Source organism: Oreochromis aureus, linkage group 14, assembly GCF_013358895.1.
Source record: "Oreochromis aureus strain Israel breed Guangdong linkage group 14, ZZ_aureus, whole genome shotgun sequence".
In the NCBI taxonomy this organism is placed as follows: domain Eukaryota; kingdom Metazoa; phylum Chordata; class Actinopteri; order Cichliformes; family Cichlidae; genus Oreochromis; species Oreochromis aureus.
In genome coordinates, this window is record NC_052955.1 from 19,072,215 (window position 1) to 19,092,081 (window position 19,867).

At 40.4% G+C, this 19,867-nt stretch overlaps 1 protein-coding gene across 1 annotated transcript in view; it reads right to left on the reverse strand.

Annotated features, from left to right (window-relative positions):
- The window catches only part of LOC116314750 (Down syndrome cell adhesion molecule-like protein 1 homolog), an 88,873-nt gene extending 73,531 nt beyond the window's left edge, over positions 1-15,342 (reverse strand). Inside the window, exons 1-2 of the mRNA XM_039622218.1 lie at positions 15,068-15,342; positions 6,810-6,956 (exon numbers count right to left, since the gene is read on the reverse strand). Coding sequence (XP_039478152.1) covers positions 6,810-6,912 — 103 coding nt within the window. The 5' untranslated portion in view covers positions 6,913-6,956; positions 15,068-15,342. The remainder of the gene's footprint in view (positions 1-6,809; positions 6,957-15,067) is intronic.
- Positions 15,343-19,867: the final 4,525 nt, after the last annotated feature.

The following is a 19,867-nucleotide window of genomic DNA, read 5'->3' on the forward strand; positions in this document are numbered from 1 at the left end:
CATTAGATCGCAAGGAGGTGTCAGTGGGATAATTAGAATAACACATCCACTGCATTCTTCATTATGTGTGTCATCTTCACTTACTGGCTCTGCTTCCTCACTGACACCACCCATACTCCCACCCCTGACAAACACACACAATCCTAACCAATCTCACAAGTGACGTGCTTTTTTAGGCAAGTTATGCTCCCCATTAGTGATGATCTGAGGTAAAAATCTAATTGTCTGAACCTCTATCATGTATTTTTTCCCCTAATTAGCTTCTTGGGATGGAAGAGGAGGAGAAAGGCAGCAGCGATATACGAAGTTAAAGCTCCGGCGTCACTACTTGAGGAAGAAGTTGTTGGCGAGATCATGGTGGGTGATGAGTAATGCTCTGACGTCGGCTCTGCAATTGGCACAATATCTGACAGCAATTCTGTCTGCTGGCATGTACCTAGTCAGTATTGTTAGGATATACGTGGAAGGATCCAGGGCACGTATCCAGTCAGTCATAAAGATGCAAACCTCATGGGAGGTAGATCTGCAACAAAGCCTATATAACAAGGAACATACAGTGTAACATGAAAGGCACACCGGTCAACAGGTCACAAACACACACACACACACGGACGCATGAGAAATTCGCTTGAATGTGCTTCTGAACACCTTGTGCTTAATGAATAACTAACTAGCTGAGAGGAAAAGGGAGCCATCTTCTCTGAGTAACGCCAAATGAATTCGCCGAAGCGCTATGCAAATGTTCCCTGGGCTAACGAGACTGCCTGCATGATTGGAGTGCCATTGAAATTCTCCTCGTGCACAACCCTCTCTCACTTCCTACCTCCCTCTCTCCCTCCTTCAATCTCCCTCCATCTCTCCCGCCATTTCAATCTCTATGCAGAACATCCATGTTCCTGAGCATGTACTTTCTATCTATCTATCTATCTATCTATCTATCTATCTATCTATCTATCTATCTATCTATCTATCTATCTATCTATCTATCTATCTATCTATCTATCTATCTATCTATCTATCTATCTATCTATCTAGCTGTCTATCTGTCTATCTATCTGAAATCTACAAATTAGAATTTCTTTTCAATATTCAAATCATGTTATCCACAAAGACAAACACAGCGGCCCTATCAGTGCCTGGACAGCAGTGAATGCCCCTGTGTCTGACTCTCTTTTTGTCTGTCTCACTGACACAGCTAGCACACACACGCACGCACGCACACATGCGCACACAAAGTCCGCTCAAACAGAGCAAGCTCAGAGTCACTCTGCACCTGTTCTCTCTGTAAAACATCCAAACACGAGTGCTGAATAAATAACCCAACCTAACATGCATCACTGCCAGAATCGGACACACACACACGCACACAGACACATGTGCGCACGCACACACACACACATCACAGCCCATAAACACACATCAATAAGTAAACAGCACCCATTTCCCCTCCACAGTTACCCCTCTGCCTGCCCTCTTCCCCCACCTTTACCCTAGGTATGAATGGTAACCATTCTAAAGACAAACACACATAGATGTGCACCATGTGTGTAATGGTTAATGGTTAGATACTAACAGGAATAAGTAAAGAAAGTCTAGAGAAAAATGAGAAATGGAGGGGAGAGGGGAGGTAGGGGAGCATTAAGCACTTGTCAGATGCATCTTTAATGGCAGGCCCCACTGGCTTTAAAGCCCCTGGCCTTCTCTCCCTCCCTGGGGTGCTGGGGACAGCAGGAAATCTCAGCGCACACACCTCTTTCTTTGTCCATCTGTCCAACCCCTTATATGTCCTCATACACCTACCCACCTCATTCCATCATCCCTGGATCCTATGCCCACTTTCCCATCTGCATAATTTAACATGTCATGCTTTTGTGCCACTTTGTCTCTCTCTTTTTCTGCCTATTCTGCCATTTTTCAGCCTATCTGTTGTTCACTTTCAGGCCTGATGGAGTGGAAGAAAAAAAGACGATGCTTTGTCACTTCACTATTTCCTAATAAGTGCCTCTAGAAAAGAAGGGCGGGAGAGGGCTAAAGTTAAAAGTGGAAAGACAGAGGGGTAGGAAGAGTACAGGTCCTCTGCGGAGTGGCTACAAAATGGAGACTGGGACAGAAGCTACTGCAGCTGTGGTGACGCTACACTTCACAGAGAGAGAGAGGCAGTGTGTGTGAAAGAGAAGGGGGATTAAACAGCCTCAATCAATGCAAAAAACACAGACGTCACACTTTTCCACACCCTCTTCACCCTTGATGTTTACGCTTTCTGTTGTTATCTCCCGTGATATCAACTAATCAATCACTTAGTATTGTTCCGTGACTCTATTTGCTCGTTCAAACTAATACAATTTTCAAAAATATTCTCTTCTTTCTTATACTAATAAAGATAGTTCTTTCAGGAGCCATACATTGTTTAAGATAAACGAAAACAACTTAATTGTGTGTGTTAATCTCTTAATGCCTTACCCTGGTTTAATGCTGTAATATGACTCACAATGTTCTCATTAACATTTAATGAAGCATGCTACTCAGATGCCACCTGAATAGTTCATTCAACCACAGTATGTAAATGTGTAATTCAAATAAGCTGTAGGTTTTTTGGCTCTAACGAAGCAAGCACATTATATCTAAGTGTGAACAGTTTGCAGAACTGACTCAGCTTCCTCACAAAAGAAAGGAACATTAAAGAGACTACACTGACTTCATGTGTAGCTATTACATAAAATCAAGACCATTCCTGTAAATCTTTTTTGGCAAACTTTGATATTTCCATTTTAACTTCAGTACTTTATGGTGATATTATTAAAAGCGGGTGTATAAGAAACATAAAATCCTCAAGATTGGGGTTATGTCTATATCATGGTCCAATCACAGATGCTGATGACATTGTTGAATGCGTGTACTTTTCCTTTCTCACAAATACAAATTAAACACATGGAAATCATTTATTAAAATTAAAATTAACATTTAAGTGTGCACATTGCATTTTTTTTTTTCTTGGTCTGTTTGAGTCATGCAACAAGTGGTATGGCCCCCACAGAGGCCTGATGTAGAAATCAGGGACACATTCTGGGATTATAGGAAAACATACACAAGTGAGAAAATGTGTATAAGTTACAGGGCGGCAGGAGAAAAACTGATCATCTTTCAAAGGAAAAGTATGATCACACCATATAGAACCCAAACTTTTACAGTGTAAACATGTAAAATTTTGTCATGCATTTCCAAAATACTTAAAGTAAGCTGACATATACTTGACAATTCTGCTGTACAGCTTTAGGTCAGTTATTAGCTATTCTCGATAACAATACATGCATAATATGTATCCAAGGTGTGTTTGTAACTGAACCTTTAACAACCAATCATGTTTAAGCAGGGTTTGATTGCATGCAGGTAGAGAGCAAAAGTGGGATTGCACTTGTTGACATGTGATCTTGAAAGAGTTGGCTATTGTCTGTGATTTACACTTCAGTTAGCTTTGTTAATGTGCCTGCATTCATAAACTCTCTGCTGGACGGATTAGGAAGTGTTGGCTCAAATATCTGCCTTCTACACTGGAAGCTCCTAGATATTGGCTGTTGTCCCTGTTAGCAGAGTGGCCAACAGGTTTATTAATAATAATATGTATATCACACAGGCACATAGTGTCACCGACAAGTCACACGCAGTGCTTCATTATCCTAATCCAGACCATGCATGATGGACTATACAGTTTGTAATGCAGGAAATGAAGAAAGAAAGATGCTACATATGCTGATATGTCCTCTATGTGTGTGCGTGCATGCACGCACATAGAGGTGGAGATGAACCGTGGTGATGCACTTATAAAAATCAGGCAGCGATGCATCCTCACACCTTCCTCATTCCGCCCGCCGGATCGCACCCGTTACCATGGTGACCAGATAAAACTCACAATGTTTTAAGCTCCAACTGGAGGAGGAGAGCGTTACTAACAAAGTGACACGCAAACATTCACACATACACACGGATGAAGTTCCTTCGTACACATGGCTGTCAGAGCATACTCTTTCAGTTCCCTAACTGACAAGCAAACAAATGTTAATTTTCTAACCGACAGCAACACCAGCAAACCATCAATTAAAGGGAGAGGCATGGCTAGATAGAGAAGTAGCACGAGAAGGGGAGGAATATGACAAGGGAGTAAAATCCACGATAGCCAGTCAACACGCAAAGCTCCGCTCTGTTTGACTGTCTGCCTGTCTATCTATCTGTCTACTCCCCCACAAATCGCTCCACGAACAGGCCTCAACGCAAACAGATTTGGCTGTCAAATAGTGACATGACACCCAGGCAGGGTCGTCTCACAGTGAGGCCAGCTGTCAGCAAACACCCTCCTGCCTCTTCATCAAAGCCCATTCAAACTCAGCTTTATTGACCAACACAGCCGTCTGTTTGACATGTATCATCCTGTCAAGCCAATACCTTGGCATACAGTGTCCCTAATAAATGGCAAACCACTAGAGCATCTCGAGCGCTATCGAAAGACTGAAAGCTGTACATGCCACCAGAAGCTGATAGATGAAGTGGATGGATAGATGGATGAGGTGCGTGGTGGAGTGCAAGTGGGGTGGGTGGGGCCTGCACATGCACCCTCTGTGTTTCTGTTTGTGTGTGTGTGTGTGTGTGTGTGTGTGTGTGTGTGTGTGTGTGTGTGTGTGTGTGTGTGTGTGTGTGTGTGTGTGTGTGTGTCGTTACGATGCTGACACAGGCCACCAGTCTGTACCAGGGAGGGAAAGAGTTGAGGAGGAGACGTCAAGCCAAAGATGGACAGAAAGAAGAAGAGATGCACTGTCTCACTAATAAAACGTATTCATCAGGACAGAGAGGAGAAAAAGTAGAGAAGAGAAGGAAGCGAAGGAAAAATGGAAAACAAGAAAGCTCTCAAGTATTTTGAAATGCCAGCTCAGATATTTCAGGATGATTATATTACTTAATAATTGGAAAATCAATTAACCATTTTGTTTAAAGACGCCTTATTAGACATCTTCATATGTGCAGAAATGTAAAAGCGACCATTTATAATCATCTAAAACAATAAGAACAAGAGAAAATCCGAGAAGAACAAATATGTGGTTGCTTTCCAATTATTTCTTCATGAAAGTTATGACAGTGATCATTAAAATAGTGAAAACTGATAACCTGTCTGATCATTTCACCTTAAAAATGGTGTTTCAATTATTGAAAATGAAACAGATTATTGTAGTTCATGCAGTAATAATTCATTCAAATGAAATCAATGGAATGTATAGGTTTTTTCTTAAAGATTATGGATAACATGGACTGGTCACAGCTGAAAGCTCAAAGAGCTGCTCATTCAAATATGTGTGTGTGTGTGTGTGTGTGTGTGTGTGTGTGTGTGTGTGTGTGTGTGTGTGTGTGTGTGTGTGTGTGTGTGTGTGTGTGTGTACATACTTTTGCTTGTCTATATGTGCATGTTTTACCAAAGGCGTCCATCACTCGATCAATAACATACTCCCACTGAGCTCTTGCACACAGCCATGATACAGTGGCTTTAGCAAATACACACACACACACACACACACACTTACACACACACAGAGCTATGAGTCAAACAGACTGGCCCGGTCTCACCACTCTCACACTGAGGGATCCGTGACAAGAGAGAGGGGAATCCAACAGCAAGCTTTATCGATCCAGACTGGAAACCCCCCTCAGGCCACACACACACACACACACACACACACACACACTTACTATAGTTGTGCCGGATCAATGAGTGCTCCTGTGTGAAGGACAGAGCAATATAGAGAGGCACACAAATACACAGACACCTTTATAGATACACTCGCACACAGTGTTGAGAGATGAAACAGGCAGTCTGTATCAGAGAGCAAGATAAGGGGCAGAGAACAATACGTATCATCTGACCTAAACAGTCTCATCTGACACCCTGCAATTTGCCATTGCTCCATGGAGCAAATGTTAACACTGCAACACAAGCCTGAACACATACTGTAGATACACACGAGTGCCAATGCACAAGCATAGCAGCACGCAGGAGGCCCATACTGATATTTTCACTCTTCAGTTAGACAGTGAATGATTTGTTTAGAGGATCAGATGAAGCAGAGTGAACAACACCAGACATAAGAGAGCCCTAGAGGTGTTGCTGCTCTCTTTTAGGTGACTGTGATAACATCAAATTAGATCCCCCCCAGTCCACACACACCCCTCGGTCCTCCTTTTTCTCTCTCTCTCTCTCTCTTGCTTTCTCACTTTCTCCCTCTCTCTCACAAACACAAATAGCACATGTCTGCTAATGTCTGATTTATCCACATAACACAGCTCTGAACCACAGCAGTGACAGTGACTGAGCAGCCGGGAATGTGTCAGGCAAAGGCCATTTCATCAGCCTTATTTTTGAATGAATGAGGCATTCTGTCATCTTCTCTCACTGGGACCAGTACCAGCAACACAAATAAACACAAATAGATTGATTATTATTGATAAAGAGAAATCAACAATCACAAGAAAGCCCATTACGTTCTGAAAGCAAACCACATTTAAAAAACAAACAAACAAACAAATAAAAACCATCCCTGGATTTAAAGCTTGGACTTCATTTGCAATAACAGAGAAAATTCTTATTTCTCCACCTGCAAATATTCCATTTATGTAGTGGAATGAGATTAGATCATTTGCTTTCCATTATTAACCACAGACTACACAAACAGAGTGAGCATGAACTTGGAAAATGAACCTGAAGCTTTTGTCTGCAGTCTTAGTTTGGGTTTTTTGATGAATCATTGATTATGAATGGCTGAATCTCCTACCAGGGACAATGGCGACGGTGTCTTTCTCCCAGGAAACAACGCTGACATACTCCTGGACAGCTGAGGGGATGAGGCACTTGAACACGGCAACATTACCCCGCATGGAACGCTGGTCGGCCACACGGACTGTGTAGGGCTCCCTGAACACTGGTAAGTGAAGAAAAGAGCTGATATTAGTCACTAGATGTACACTGGGTAAGAGTGACAGTGGACACTTCAGTTTAATAAACCTAGATCTGATATTAGCAGTGATATTTAAAAATTACAGATGAATGCTGATATCATACATTGGGAGTCTGCACAAACTGTGATATGAGAGGTATAGTTTACTTGTATGCTTTAATTTACTCAAATCTGCATCTCTCAAATAGCTTTTTGTATACAATTTAGTCCACAAAGACTGTCAACCAGTCCACAAAAGTCTTTATAATGTTCAGTCAAGCAAAGTGCCACAGGATGGTTACCAAACAGCCAAATCATAAAAAAGGTTAGGATACTCTATAATAGAGCTCACACCCTTAAAGGTAATATGTAATTACAATGTAAGAAGAGGAAGTAAAGATAATCTATAACACAGCCCACAGTCCTAATAATAATGTGTTACATTTTCATTGAAAACATTTATTCTTCCCTCTAAATTAAGGAACTAGATTCATAATATTATATATATTTGCAATATTATCTGTTGTGTTTCTCTTTACTTTCTACCGTACATACTGGTATTTAGTCTAACATGTTACACAGTAACGTGCTACTGTAATCACATTACACTTTTCAATAACATGTTACTGTATTGCATTAAATTCAGTAATTACATTACATTTACAATTATGTTGTTATGAAGGTTCTTCAGTTATCTACAGGATGCATCAACAGAAACAATAAAAACACCAAACAGGACTTTTTCTTCCTGCACTTGTACTGAAATCCAGAGTAACCATAGTTTTTTTTTTAAATTTCCTAATTAGTTTTTTATTTTTTATTTCATTTTTACTTTTCATTTTTAATTCAATTTAACTTCATTCAAAGTGAATTTTTTAATATGTTTAGTTTAATTTAGTTTAGTTTCTTTAATTATTATCTTATAGAGGGCTTATGTCAGAGGTAAGATTTAGGAAAATAAGTATCGATATTAGAATAAAAACACTTAAGTTTTTGAAAGCATTACCTCACAGTCTTGTGAACATCCAGAGTTTCAATAAACACATCCATCAATGCCTCATTGGGAATGTTGTAATAATATTTTTTTTTACCAGACTAACAGATACTAAAACTCACTTCTGTTTTTGGTTTCCAAATTCACAATATCATTTCAGTTAGTTTGCATTTGTTTTCAAAAGTCTAGTTTTTACTTTTATTTTAGTTAACTGCAATGTTTTTCACATCTAATTGGAGATTATGTATCGGAATTTCAGGAGCGGGACCACACCTCTAAACACGCTCCTTCCGGTTGTCATCTATATATGTTCCCCCAGTTCTGCAAGCTGTTTATTCTCGTTTACGTGCCCCACCCTCCCTCCCTCCTTGTTTTCAATTCTGTAACTTCTTCACTTCTATTTAGTTCATGGGGATCTGCCAGGCCCAGAAGCCATCGCCAGTCCCCTTCAAGGCCTTCCCCAAACCGCAGCTCAATTCATGTCCAAGCATTCACCTTTACCTACTAAAACGTTGTCAAACCTAAAATGAGGACGTGGGCCCAGCTAGTGAATTTTAGTTTTTAGGAAAAGGGTGGCAAAGTCTACATCTATAGAGGAGTGGGGATTCGGGCACTGCGTTGATTTTTATTGCACACAAAAAAATAAGAATGCAGTAGTAAAAGTACCAACTACATCCAGGACACAAACAACTGCATTATGCTGCTAACACAATGTTGAATGTTTCCACATAATGTCGATTCTTTGACAAACAGAACAGTAAGACAAAGCTAGAGAAGAACCCAAAGTAAGTGCATGCCAGCACCAGACCAGCAGCTGGAGTCCTTCAACACGTAACAAAGGCTGTGAAGAACAGTCAGGCCTGTAGCTCTGGAGTCTGTATTTTTACCTGTTCACGTTCCTGCAGGAGAATCGCTGTGATGAACATGGGGACGTCGCTTTCAGACGGTTTTCAACTTTGAATGTAATCACGAAAAGTAAGATTGTACAATTGTCCTCACTAAGATATTGTTTTGCCTCAGTTTATAGAACTGTAGGTAATTATGCGTGACAAATAATAAAACAAATTACTTATTTTGGAGATTAATTAACTAAGGTAATGAATACATTTTAAGAAAAGTAACAAGGAATGTGGAACACTGAGCTAACAATGCTGGCGGTGAGGCGGTGAATACTTTTAGGTATTGGAAATTACAACCTAAAATATATCTTAAATGTGTGGAAATTCTTTATTATAATATTCTTTATTCTCTATTATTCTTTATAGTCACTCTGTATAGAATCAGAATTCATTAACTGAACTCAAGAGAGAATTTTTTTAGTCATTATTATCAAGATTTGACATTCGGATATAGTCACATTCCTGATTTTAAGCAGTGATATAAAAATAATAATAAATCTAAAACAAACAAAAAAAAACAAATATTTTTTTCAATTTTTTTCACATGTTGACAATTCACAGCTGACATCTGTCCTGTTCAACAAATACTTAAAGCAGGGTGAGTAAATAAACTTGTCTGGTGCTCTGTTCAGCCACAGCTTTAAAAATCACGGGGCGATTGTAAGGAGGACCGACTCGGAGCTGCATTGAAGGGGATACGTAGCGAGTTGCCGCTGGCCTTTTAAAGAACAACGCCACAGATGCTATGAGACGGCAAGGAGTGGAGGGTTGCACAGAGCCGATGGAACTGTCACATGCAGGCGCCAGGCATCAAAAACACACCCTCTGCACATGGCATGCAGAACACTAAACTGTGAATCTGTGCCAGTGTACAGAAAGGATGGTGGTGATTAAGACAGGCTTAATGATGAAAACACTAGCCTGTAGCAATAGCCTGATTGGTGAAAAATGTGAAATGCTGAATCAGAGCATAAATTTTCATTAAATAAATTAAGTGAAATTAAATTAATGGATTATTCTGGTAAGAAGGACAGACAGGTAGTTCAAGGGCATGCTAGCTCGAGTGAATAAACAGTGAGCTGTTTTATAAACTGAACTGTGTGGCCTTGCCTGCTATCTTCATCTCATTTGTTTAAAGGTATGTTGCCAGATTTTTCAACATAGACAATTCACATTGGACGCTATTTGACTTGAATAAGACGAACCGAAAAAAAAAGTTACAGAAATCAGAGAGGGTCTCAGAAAGGCTGATATTGGGGAGTGTTTCTAGCAATCTATCAATGCGGGCTCTCCTTAGAAATGAGGGCAGTAATGACTTAACAATGTAAAACACACATACACACACAACAGAGGGAGTGGCCCTGCACTCCTGTGTGTTCGCTCTCCCCCAGCTCTCCAGCGATATAATTAACGCCTAGCCTGAAGGCCAGTTTCCTTGGTCATTAATAATGCTTTATGCCAGCCGCCACTGTCACTGGAACCCAGTGGAACCAAATCCAGTGTCCTTGTCCAAACGGTGGGGAGTCTTTCACCTTAAAGTTCGATGTTTAATTTCCTGATTCTTTGTCTCACCATGTCTATTTCTTTCACACTAGCTTACTTTATCCATGATCATCTAATCCTTGGGCCTCTGACTTGTTAAGGAGTTAAGACTGGGGCAGACTGTGTCAACACCATGGAAATTTCACTTTTTGACATATATATGATCCTGCCAAAAACAGATGATGCATATTGGCTATTGAGCCTTGACACTGGCAATTATGGCGCTCCCATGCCACTTTGGACCTTAATTGTGCCTGGTTATTGTTTCTTACTTGGTCACCTGACTCACGGGCGGCTAACGTGAATTGAAGCTTAATTTGTAAATAAATCAAAAATAAAACACAATTAATTCCAATCAGGTCCTCATCTCAGTTTTTCATTTAAACAGCCCTTGCTTTTCACTGAAGCCATCTACCTCAGATCGATAGCCTGGATCGACAGAGTGGCCTCGGCTGTTGTGGCCGAGCCAATTCTTTCAATCATTTATTTACTCTCTGACTGACCCTGCTGCCTCTTGTCAATACCAAGTAAAATCCCCAATGCCCACTGAGCCTCTCATAGAGTGTTTAAAATCGGCTTGGCAGCTTGTAAATGTTTGGCGTGATGATGACAGTGGTCACATTTTAATACAGTAGAGGTGCTAAACCAGTCAAGGTCAACTCGGGTTTGTACTTCCTGTCAGTGATCCCACCTTGTCCTACACTTGATTCCTTTTAAGAAAGTGTTGTTTAACCACTCGTTACCCCATTAAAATCTGTCAATCAAGCCATGTATGGCGACATGCCCTTGGACACATCTATGTAACCGACCCCACTAAGAGGCAGCTGTTGTGATAGCATTGTCATTTATCACACGTTTCTCTTAGAAAATATGAAAGACACAGAGAGGAAAAAAAACCCATTACATATTCATCCTCTTAAGCCTTGTGACATGATGCAAATGGTACCCCAACTGATTTGTGTGTAAATTGCACTCCCCCTCATCGCATGCGCAGCAGAATCATTAGGATGTTACTGATGCCTGACTATATGCAGCCTGGTTGCCTAGATACGAGTTAAAACATGGGTCTGGGCGACTGGGCGCACTGGGAGGCAAGTCCTGTATCACTGTCGCTTCAATAATTAACGACGGAGAAACCAAATACTGCATTTACTTATTCATAAAGCAAGCATTAAAAACACAGCAAAGGGAAAGGATAGAAAAGGGGAAGTATAATGAAATACAAGAGAAATGAATGGATGCGGCTTGCATTATTGAATGAAAAGGATGAAAAAAAGCAGTCTATCAGGTTCAGGTTCAGACAGATATGAGGAGGGCAGATGGAAGAAATAGATCTAAACACCTGCTGCCTTGGCCCTGTCCTACGTAGGTTTGTGTGTTTTAGGTGGAACAAAGGGGAGATAGGGTGGGGCTCACCGAACAGGTCTACCCAAATCATTATACCAAGTTTGTGTAAAGACTTATGTGAGCAAAAAACGAAACTCTCAGATGCAATGTTTTTTTAAATTCTATCCTTCAAATGTCCTTTGGGTCTTTTGCTTATTAACAGACAGAGAAAAATGCTAAATTTGCTTTATGAGAAAGTCCCTTGATATTTTTAAGTTTTGAACTGAAGCTATAGGTTATGCTAAACGGATAGACAGATAGATATAGAGTACTTCATGAAAAAAGGTTTTCTTTTTTGGTCAGAGTTGAATTCACCAAATTATACCATTTATAATATAATATTGAAATTTTTGTTTAGTTAACTGGTGATTCTAAATTGGTTGTCGGTGTGGATTTGCCTCTCTCTGTCTTGGGTAGGGTGTACCCTGCATCTCTCTCTACGACAGCTGGGTTAAGCGCCTAACCCTCCAGTAAGTACAGATCCAGCTGAAGATGAAACTCAAGTTGCCATGCACACTCCAGTTTAAACATACATATATCAATAGCCTTTCAGTTGCCTCTGGATATGAGAATGTATCAAACTGTTTTACCAAAAATAGTTGCGTGCAAAAGACTGGTGTTACACTCGAGTGAAAAATGCACAGAGAAAACTAGATTTTTCAAAATGAGATACCCAAACAAAAACATATACAGGAAAACAAGCAGCCCACATACTGATTTTCATAAATGTAGAGCTATCCAGACAGGTGCTTGAGCTATTATTGGACCACAATCAGCATGCAAAGAAAAGGGTGAGAAATAGGGGGAGGGATAAAAAGAGAGAGAGAGGGAGATGTGAAGATGTGAAGAGAGAGAGAGAGAGAGAGGGAGAATGACGCAGGGGGAAGTGGGAGAGGATTTTTTTTAGGGGGGGTGTCACACTGTGAGCTGTCAGCTGTCATCATTCTCCTGCACCACCTGAGACAGGGCATGCCACACCCTAGCGCTCACGCCTCTGTCGCCCATGGCAACTACAGGATTTTGTGTGAGTGTAACCGAGCCTGTGTGTTGTGTACAACTCTAGGGGTAATGAGGCACACACATGCATGTGAGCCCTGGTTATGGAGCTGTGGAGTTGTGGTTGCCTCAGCATTTAATTGATTAATTGTTGTAATTATTTGGGAGGGAAGGTCATCCCAGCACAGAGACTGGCTATAAGGTCACTCTCACGCTGAAGGGACTGTCATCCTCTGGGGACCACACGGGCCATATGGGAGTGTTTGTGTGAGCGGTGGAGAGGAAGATGATCAAGCAGCATTTTGGAGAATGATTTTGTTGGTATACGTGTGTGCTAGGGAACTGCTGACTCTCTCTTCAGGTAGAATTGATAAACACAGTCAAAATGTCTCACTGGCTATTAGCATGACCTAAAAATCTACTTTTTTTTCAGGATTTCTTTTCACATCTTTTCATGTGTCACTCCAAAATCTTTCCTGCCAAACACCCTTACAAAGAGCTGGCGACTAAACACCATGAGCCAGCTTGAGGAAAATGGCTGAGCCTGTGTTTCTGTGTGTGTGTGTGTGTGTGTGTGTGTGTGTGTGTGTGTGTGTGTGTGTGTGTGTGTGTGTGTGTGTGTGTGTGTGTGTGTGTGTGTACACCGATATATGTGTGTCTGTGTTAGCCTGTGTGTGTGTAGTTAGGGGACTTTCCAGTTCATGGACAGATGGAGAGACTGGGAGACAGGAGGCTTGCTGGCATGAGCTATTCGCAGGCTGGTGTGCATGTTGGTATGTGTTTGTTTGTGTGTGCGCGTGCATGTGTGGGTCCGTGTTTGTGTACATGCGCATTAACATGCAAACGTGCATATCTATTGTATAAAGTGTGTATCACATGAGGTCATGTGCATGTGTTTTTTACTTTTTGTGGTGTGTTTGTCTGTGTGTGTGTCTGTGTTCGTGTGTGTGTCAGCGTGCAAGTGTTAAAAGATCAGTAACACCTTTCCTCGGTGTGTTCAGCACCTCTCTCCAGCTTTGACCTTGGCAGGGAGTGTGGACAGGTCACCAAACCAACTGTCTCTGTGCCTGCATGTGGGTCAGGGCACTCGGAGCTACTTAAGCCCCACAGAGAAAAGTTTGTGGTTTAAAATGACAATATGACTGTGGGCTGTTTGTGTGACCATATTTTCAGATGCTGGCTGTGGCTATGTTGTTTTTGTGATCACTTCAATGTGTGCCAAAAAAAAAAAACTGCCTCCAGCTTGGCACTTTTGGTAAGTATTTAGTGAAGTGAAAAATTTCAGAATGTCCACATAATATTATTTTATTGATAACCTTAGTGGTCTCTAATGGGCCCTCAACAAATTTAAAACATGAAGATCAGTTTTCTTGTCATATTCCAACGTACTGTACTCAACCATTTTGGTGGCACAAGAATTAGTTTTTCAAAACTTGAAGTACCTCTCCTGAAAAAGTTTTGCTACCTCTCTTTTTTTGTTACAGAAAATGTATCCAGTCACTGAAAGAGTCCAGTAGTGGATTTCTATAGTAAAGCTAAAAAAAAAAGTCAGTCTAGGAATGAACGAAAAAGTCTTTTTGTTATGATGGTCATAACATGGTCATAACAGTGGACACAAAATACTTATATCTCCATGTTAGTTTTAATAACAGTAACAACTACCGGGCAAGAAAAGCATGAAAAGGTAAGGTTAGTTAGTTCACCTACCCTGAAGTTGCACCTCTTAATCTTTGAATAGGAGCTCACTAAATTGAAATGTGGTACTATATTAACATGTCACCATTACAACAAGTCAGTTTGTGAAATTTCTTCCCTCCTAGATATTGCATGATTCTACAAAGTGATATTTTCACAGAGTGGAAGCATTTAGAAACAGCTGCCACTTTTCCATGAGGTCAGGGGTCATGTAAAGTTACAGAGCAGGTTTGCCAAGTGGTGAGGTTCCATATTACGTCAGCTGTTACCGCTCCGCTGACTCAGTAACTGCAGAGCTCCAAACCTTCTTTGGCATTAACATCAGTACAAAAACTGCACGCTGGGAGCTTCGTAGCGTGACTTTCCATGAGCAGCTGCTGTATGTGTAACATGTAGGTGGATCAGTACTTTTAATGTACATTTAAAACTGACCTTAAATACAATAACACTGATATCAATAATACATTCTAAATACATATAAAGAAGAAAAAAGGTAATAGTCTGCTGGTTTGGTAAGTAAGAAACACAGTAACATTCCAAGTAAATGAAAGTGTCCTTCTGGCCATTCGGTTTTAAGCCCTCACCTGCTTTGATGTGGATGCTGGGGCTTCGAATCTTGCCCGCTTGGTTCTCAGCAGTGCAGAAGTATTCGTTGTCGTGGATAATGCTGTTATAGGCGGAGGGGGAGAAAGGGTAGAGCTGGAGGGTGCCGTTGGCATGCACGTGGCGGATATGGGGCACGTCGTAAATGTCGTCTCCGGCAGCCAGGTACCAGCGCAGGACGGCATGGGGGGCGCCACCCGCGGGGCAGGGCAGGGACACCCCCACCGAGCTGGAGAAGGTCACCCGCTGCAGGGAGGCGTTCACAAAGTACAGCCGCGTAGAGACAACATCCTCACTGTTGACTGTTAGGATGAGAGAAGGGGAGACAGAGTTAAATAGCTGATATGTGTCAGATATAGAGCCAACATTCACGCCCAATATAGAATGTGCACAATCAAGGACCGAGGAGACTGAATAAAGTTGCATAGCATGATGAACTGCAACGGACTGCCAGTGCATTAATAATGAAATATACAGTATATTAATTGTACTTATTCACTTCGCAACTTAAACTTTGGGGAAGCAGATAGATAGATAGATGATAGATAGATAGATAGATAGATAGATAGATAGATAGATAGATAGATAGATAGATAGATAGATAGATAGATAGATAGATAGATAGATAGATAGATAGATAGATAGATAGATAGATAGATAGATAGATAGATAGATAGAGGTGTATCATGAACATCCACTCTTTCAGGCCTAATGCATTCTAGAGATGTATTTACAATATTTTACAGGTTTGTTAACTAAATCACTGTGATACAATCAAACATTAAACATAAACCTACATGCATTCGCATTCAACCCATAAGAAAGCATCTACAGGCTTCTAGGTCACCTTAACTCAAAAACCTCCTCACTGTCTGCCAAAAGGCAGACATAAATCTCATCCAATACGCATTACCCTAACATCTATAATCTAATATGTGTAAACAGGTAGTCCTTTAGAAACATGCCTCTCAACAGGAAAAAAAAATGGGTTACATAAGATGACCCCACCACCACTGTTATCTTTTCTGGAGGGAAAGATGTATACACATGGGTGTGAAAGCTAAGTGCTGCATATGTGTATGTGTGTGCATTTATGCTGGGTAGCATAGGAATTTGCCGTATATCAATACTTTTGTGGCACAGATGAAGAGTTAAGTTGTCCTAAGGGGAAGCAGACCACCAAATATCCTCTTTCTCACAATGCCCTCGTCAGCTATAAAGCAATGAGGCATCCTTTAAGATCTCTGTTTCTCTGTGTTTGTTGGGACTGGGGAGAGGGGTGTAGAGGAGTGTATAGAAGTGCTGAGCTCGGCTTGGCTGGAGGCCAGGGGAAGACGCTATGCCCGAAGCCAGAGTATTTTCTTCTCAGACAATGATACTTAATTAATCCCTTTTCCTGGATTTTGTCAACAATGCCTGGATTAGCCCTGTCTCTTTAATTCTCTGTGTGCTGGAAGAAAATAGGGTGTTAGCTATCAATGGAGATATAAAGACACTATCCAATGTCATTTAGGCTCTAATTTTTACAGATCCTCTATATCAATGGATATCATTAGTAGCCAGCTATAAAATGAAACACAAAGGCTGACTAGCTGCCTTTTTAACATCTGAATGCATGGTAAGAACAAAAAGGAATGGATGTTATAAAGGCTATTTTTATATCTTTTCTGTCTAGTATAAATAGTAACATGTAATGACATTAATAACATGACATAAATAGGATGGGTCACATGAGAAAAGGCTCAAAAGTAAAATGCAGGGATTAGCCTAAACTGACATAAGGTGATTTTCACTCTCAATTGTCTGCTGCCTGCCACATAATGCACCTACCTGCCTTCCTTTCTCTTATCTGAGCAATAACTCCTCCTTTTCTTTCTGTTTCCCATCATTCCTTTTCCCCCTCCAGATACCCCTCAAAAGACACAAACCTTGTCTTTTCCTGCCACGTTAGAGAAAGGCGATGTTACGTGATTGAAATCTGTATGCCAGACACAGAGAGTTAAACCCACATAATCTCCTTTCACATTTAACACACACATAGTCTATCCACTCTGTAATCGCACTGCTGTGGGAGGCTGATGTCCGACTTCCCTCTTTTCCATGCGTGTGTGGGTGTGAAGCGGAAGGGAGCCAGGCAGGAGCGCAATATTGTAGACAGGATATGGGTGGCTGGTTGGGGGAAAGGTTCTCGGGTGCAAAGGTGTTCGGATGCAACTGAGTGACCGAGCGTGCATCTCAGTGTGTGGTAAGGTGAAAGGGATAGAGAGGTTAATGTTAAATGACTGCCTCTGCTCTTGATGCCAAACTCAACCAACAGCAGAAAGCTACGATCACTTGTGCATGTGCAGAGCGTGTGACTGTAAATGTATGTGTGTACGAGTACGGCAGAGAGGAGATAGTCATTGTTGGAGCAGATCCTCTCTTCAAAAATCTGAATTTAGGTCAAGTTCAATCCATGCTACCGTTTGAATCCATGTCAATCACTTTCACAGGCTGCTAGGCTTACTGATCTGCACTTTCAGCACCACGGAGAGCACCACAATGTATTTCTGGGGGATGAACACAGAAGTGCTGCCATACTTGGAAAAGAAGGAGAAAACTATTAGCAGGTGACACTATTTGGAAGTAAAATATTTTCATGATAAAGTACTAAGTATTGGTTAAAAAGTATTCATAATTACACAATTGTTCACTATTGCCATCATAATATTAATGTTGCCCTTCAGCTCACTTCGAGTTTACCATAGCCTGCTTTGCGTGTCAGTACTTTTCTCCTCACACACCTCGCACTTCACAATTGTGACATAGTTGTCTTTAATCTTAAGGTCTTACCAAATGAATTCAAACAGTATTTGAGTTCATAGCTGTTGGGATGAAGTGATTTTTGTGGAAATGTTTGACAGTATGTATTGCATATGTACACTATGTGGACAAAAGTACTGAGGAACCTTTACATTATCTCTACAGGAGCTACTCAGCCATGGAAACCCACGCTATAAAGTTCCTCCCCACAGAACACCACTTTTCAACAACAGGGGCTTACTAAGCAGGACAATCCACTATCCATGAAAAACTCACAACAGAGGTTTGACCTGTCTCCCATACTCCTGATAACAAGCCAGTTTCAGTGCACATGAAATGTTTACAAAATATTTATATTCTCATTTAAAAGGCAGTGTCCTTAGAAATGTCACGGCTGTTTTAATATTTAATACAAAAATCCCTAAAACGCAAAGACTGTTGGGCTAATATATATCACCTAAAAAATAGCTTTCTTTTTAATCTTATCAGAATATATCTGTTTGAACGCATGAAGGCTATTCCATGCAGGAAATTGCAAGAAAACTGAATATTTTATACAACAGTGTGTATTTCTACCTTCACAGAAAAGAAAAAACTGGATCTAACCAAAGCCAAAAAAGAAGTGTGAGGCTCTGATGCACAGCAAAGCAAGAGAGCAAGTACAACTTGTTCTGAGAATCAAGAAACTCACACATCCTCAAATGCGAGATTCATTGTATAGTACCTGCAAAAATAATTTTAAAAAAATCTCAAATCAACAGTGAAAGACAGCTCTAGGTTTGTGGCCTATAGACAGAGGCCATAAGAGGCTGGCCACTAAATGGAAAAGATTAGGATGAGTGAATGAATTTGGATCTAAAAATGAGATGTAGAACAAATAAAAGATGCTGGAAGATTGACTGCCATGTAAAACAGTTTTTGTAAAGGCTAAAAGAGATCTAAATGACTGGAAGACTATTCCTCCATTTTGAAATGCCACGCCTAACCTTGTCAACACTGTTTGAATAAAGTCTCTAAACTCCTATGACTCCTGTAGTAGAGCTGTTTCACTGAGCTTCACCTCTACACCAACAAATTTCAGCTTGGTGGCCTTCAGGAAAAACTCTAGTATTCAAGTTGCTTTAAATATAATAATTCTAAGTGTCATTTGGCATTGCAATAACTTGGTATTGGCAGCAGTGGGCACCAAGAGAGAACAGTCCTGATTGAAAGAAAGCAACAAAGCCAGATAAGAACAGTGGCACTGGTGCATATCACAAAAAATCAAAGGAGACAAACAGTTTGAGTCCTGCTTCATTTCATTTTGTTTTTTTCTTGCTCTTTAGTTTTGTTGTTGTTGTTTTTATTAATATTATTGCTGTTTACTTTTGCTTTCAAATATTGGTTATTTCATTTTAAGCACCAAAACTTTGCTGGACTTTCACAAAGATGATGATATAGAATAAAATATGAGTTGGAATCTATAACCTTTCTTTCTGTTCAGTATATTATTTTACTAATAATTTTAATTACTAATAATTTTACTAATTAATTACTTAATTAATCTGGGGAAGCTAAAAATAGATAGATAGATAGATAGATAGATAGATAGATAGATAGATAGATAGATAGATAGATAGATAGATAGATAGATAGATAGATAGATAGATAGATAGATAGATACCCAAACTGCCAACAGGTACACTCTTATATAGTGGTGGTTTTCTTTGATTGCTGTATTTGAATCATTTCTAAAGGGTCAAAGAGGTAAAAATTTCCAAAAAAGGTGCCATATGAATAAATGAACACATGAAATGAAGCCTATAAAGGCATTTATTCCTTTTCAAGACGTTTAATAACTTCCCAACTTCTGAGATTTGGTATATGAACACTTATGAGCTTCCTGAACCCCAGGCAGTGAAGCTCTAATACAAGATATCCTGTTCAAGTATAAACCAACCTTAAAAAATCAAAATCGTGATGAATCAACAAAGATGGCT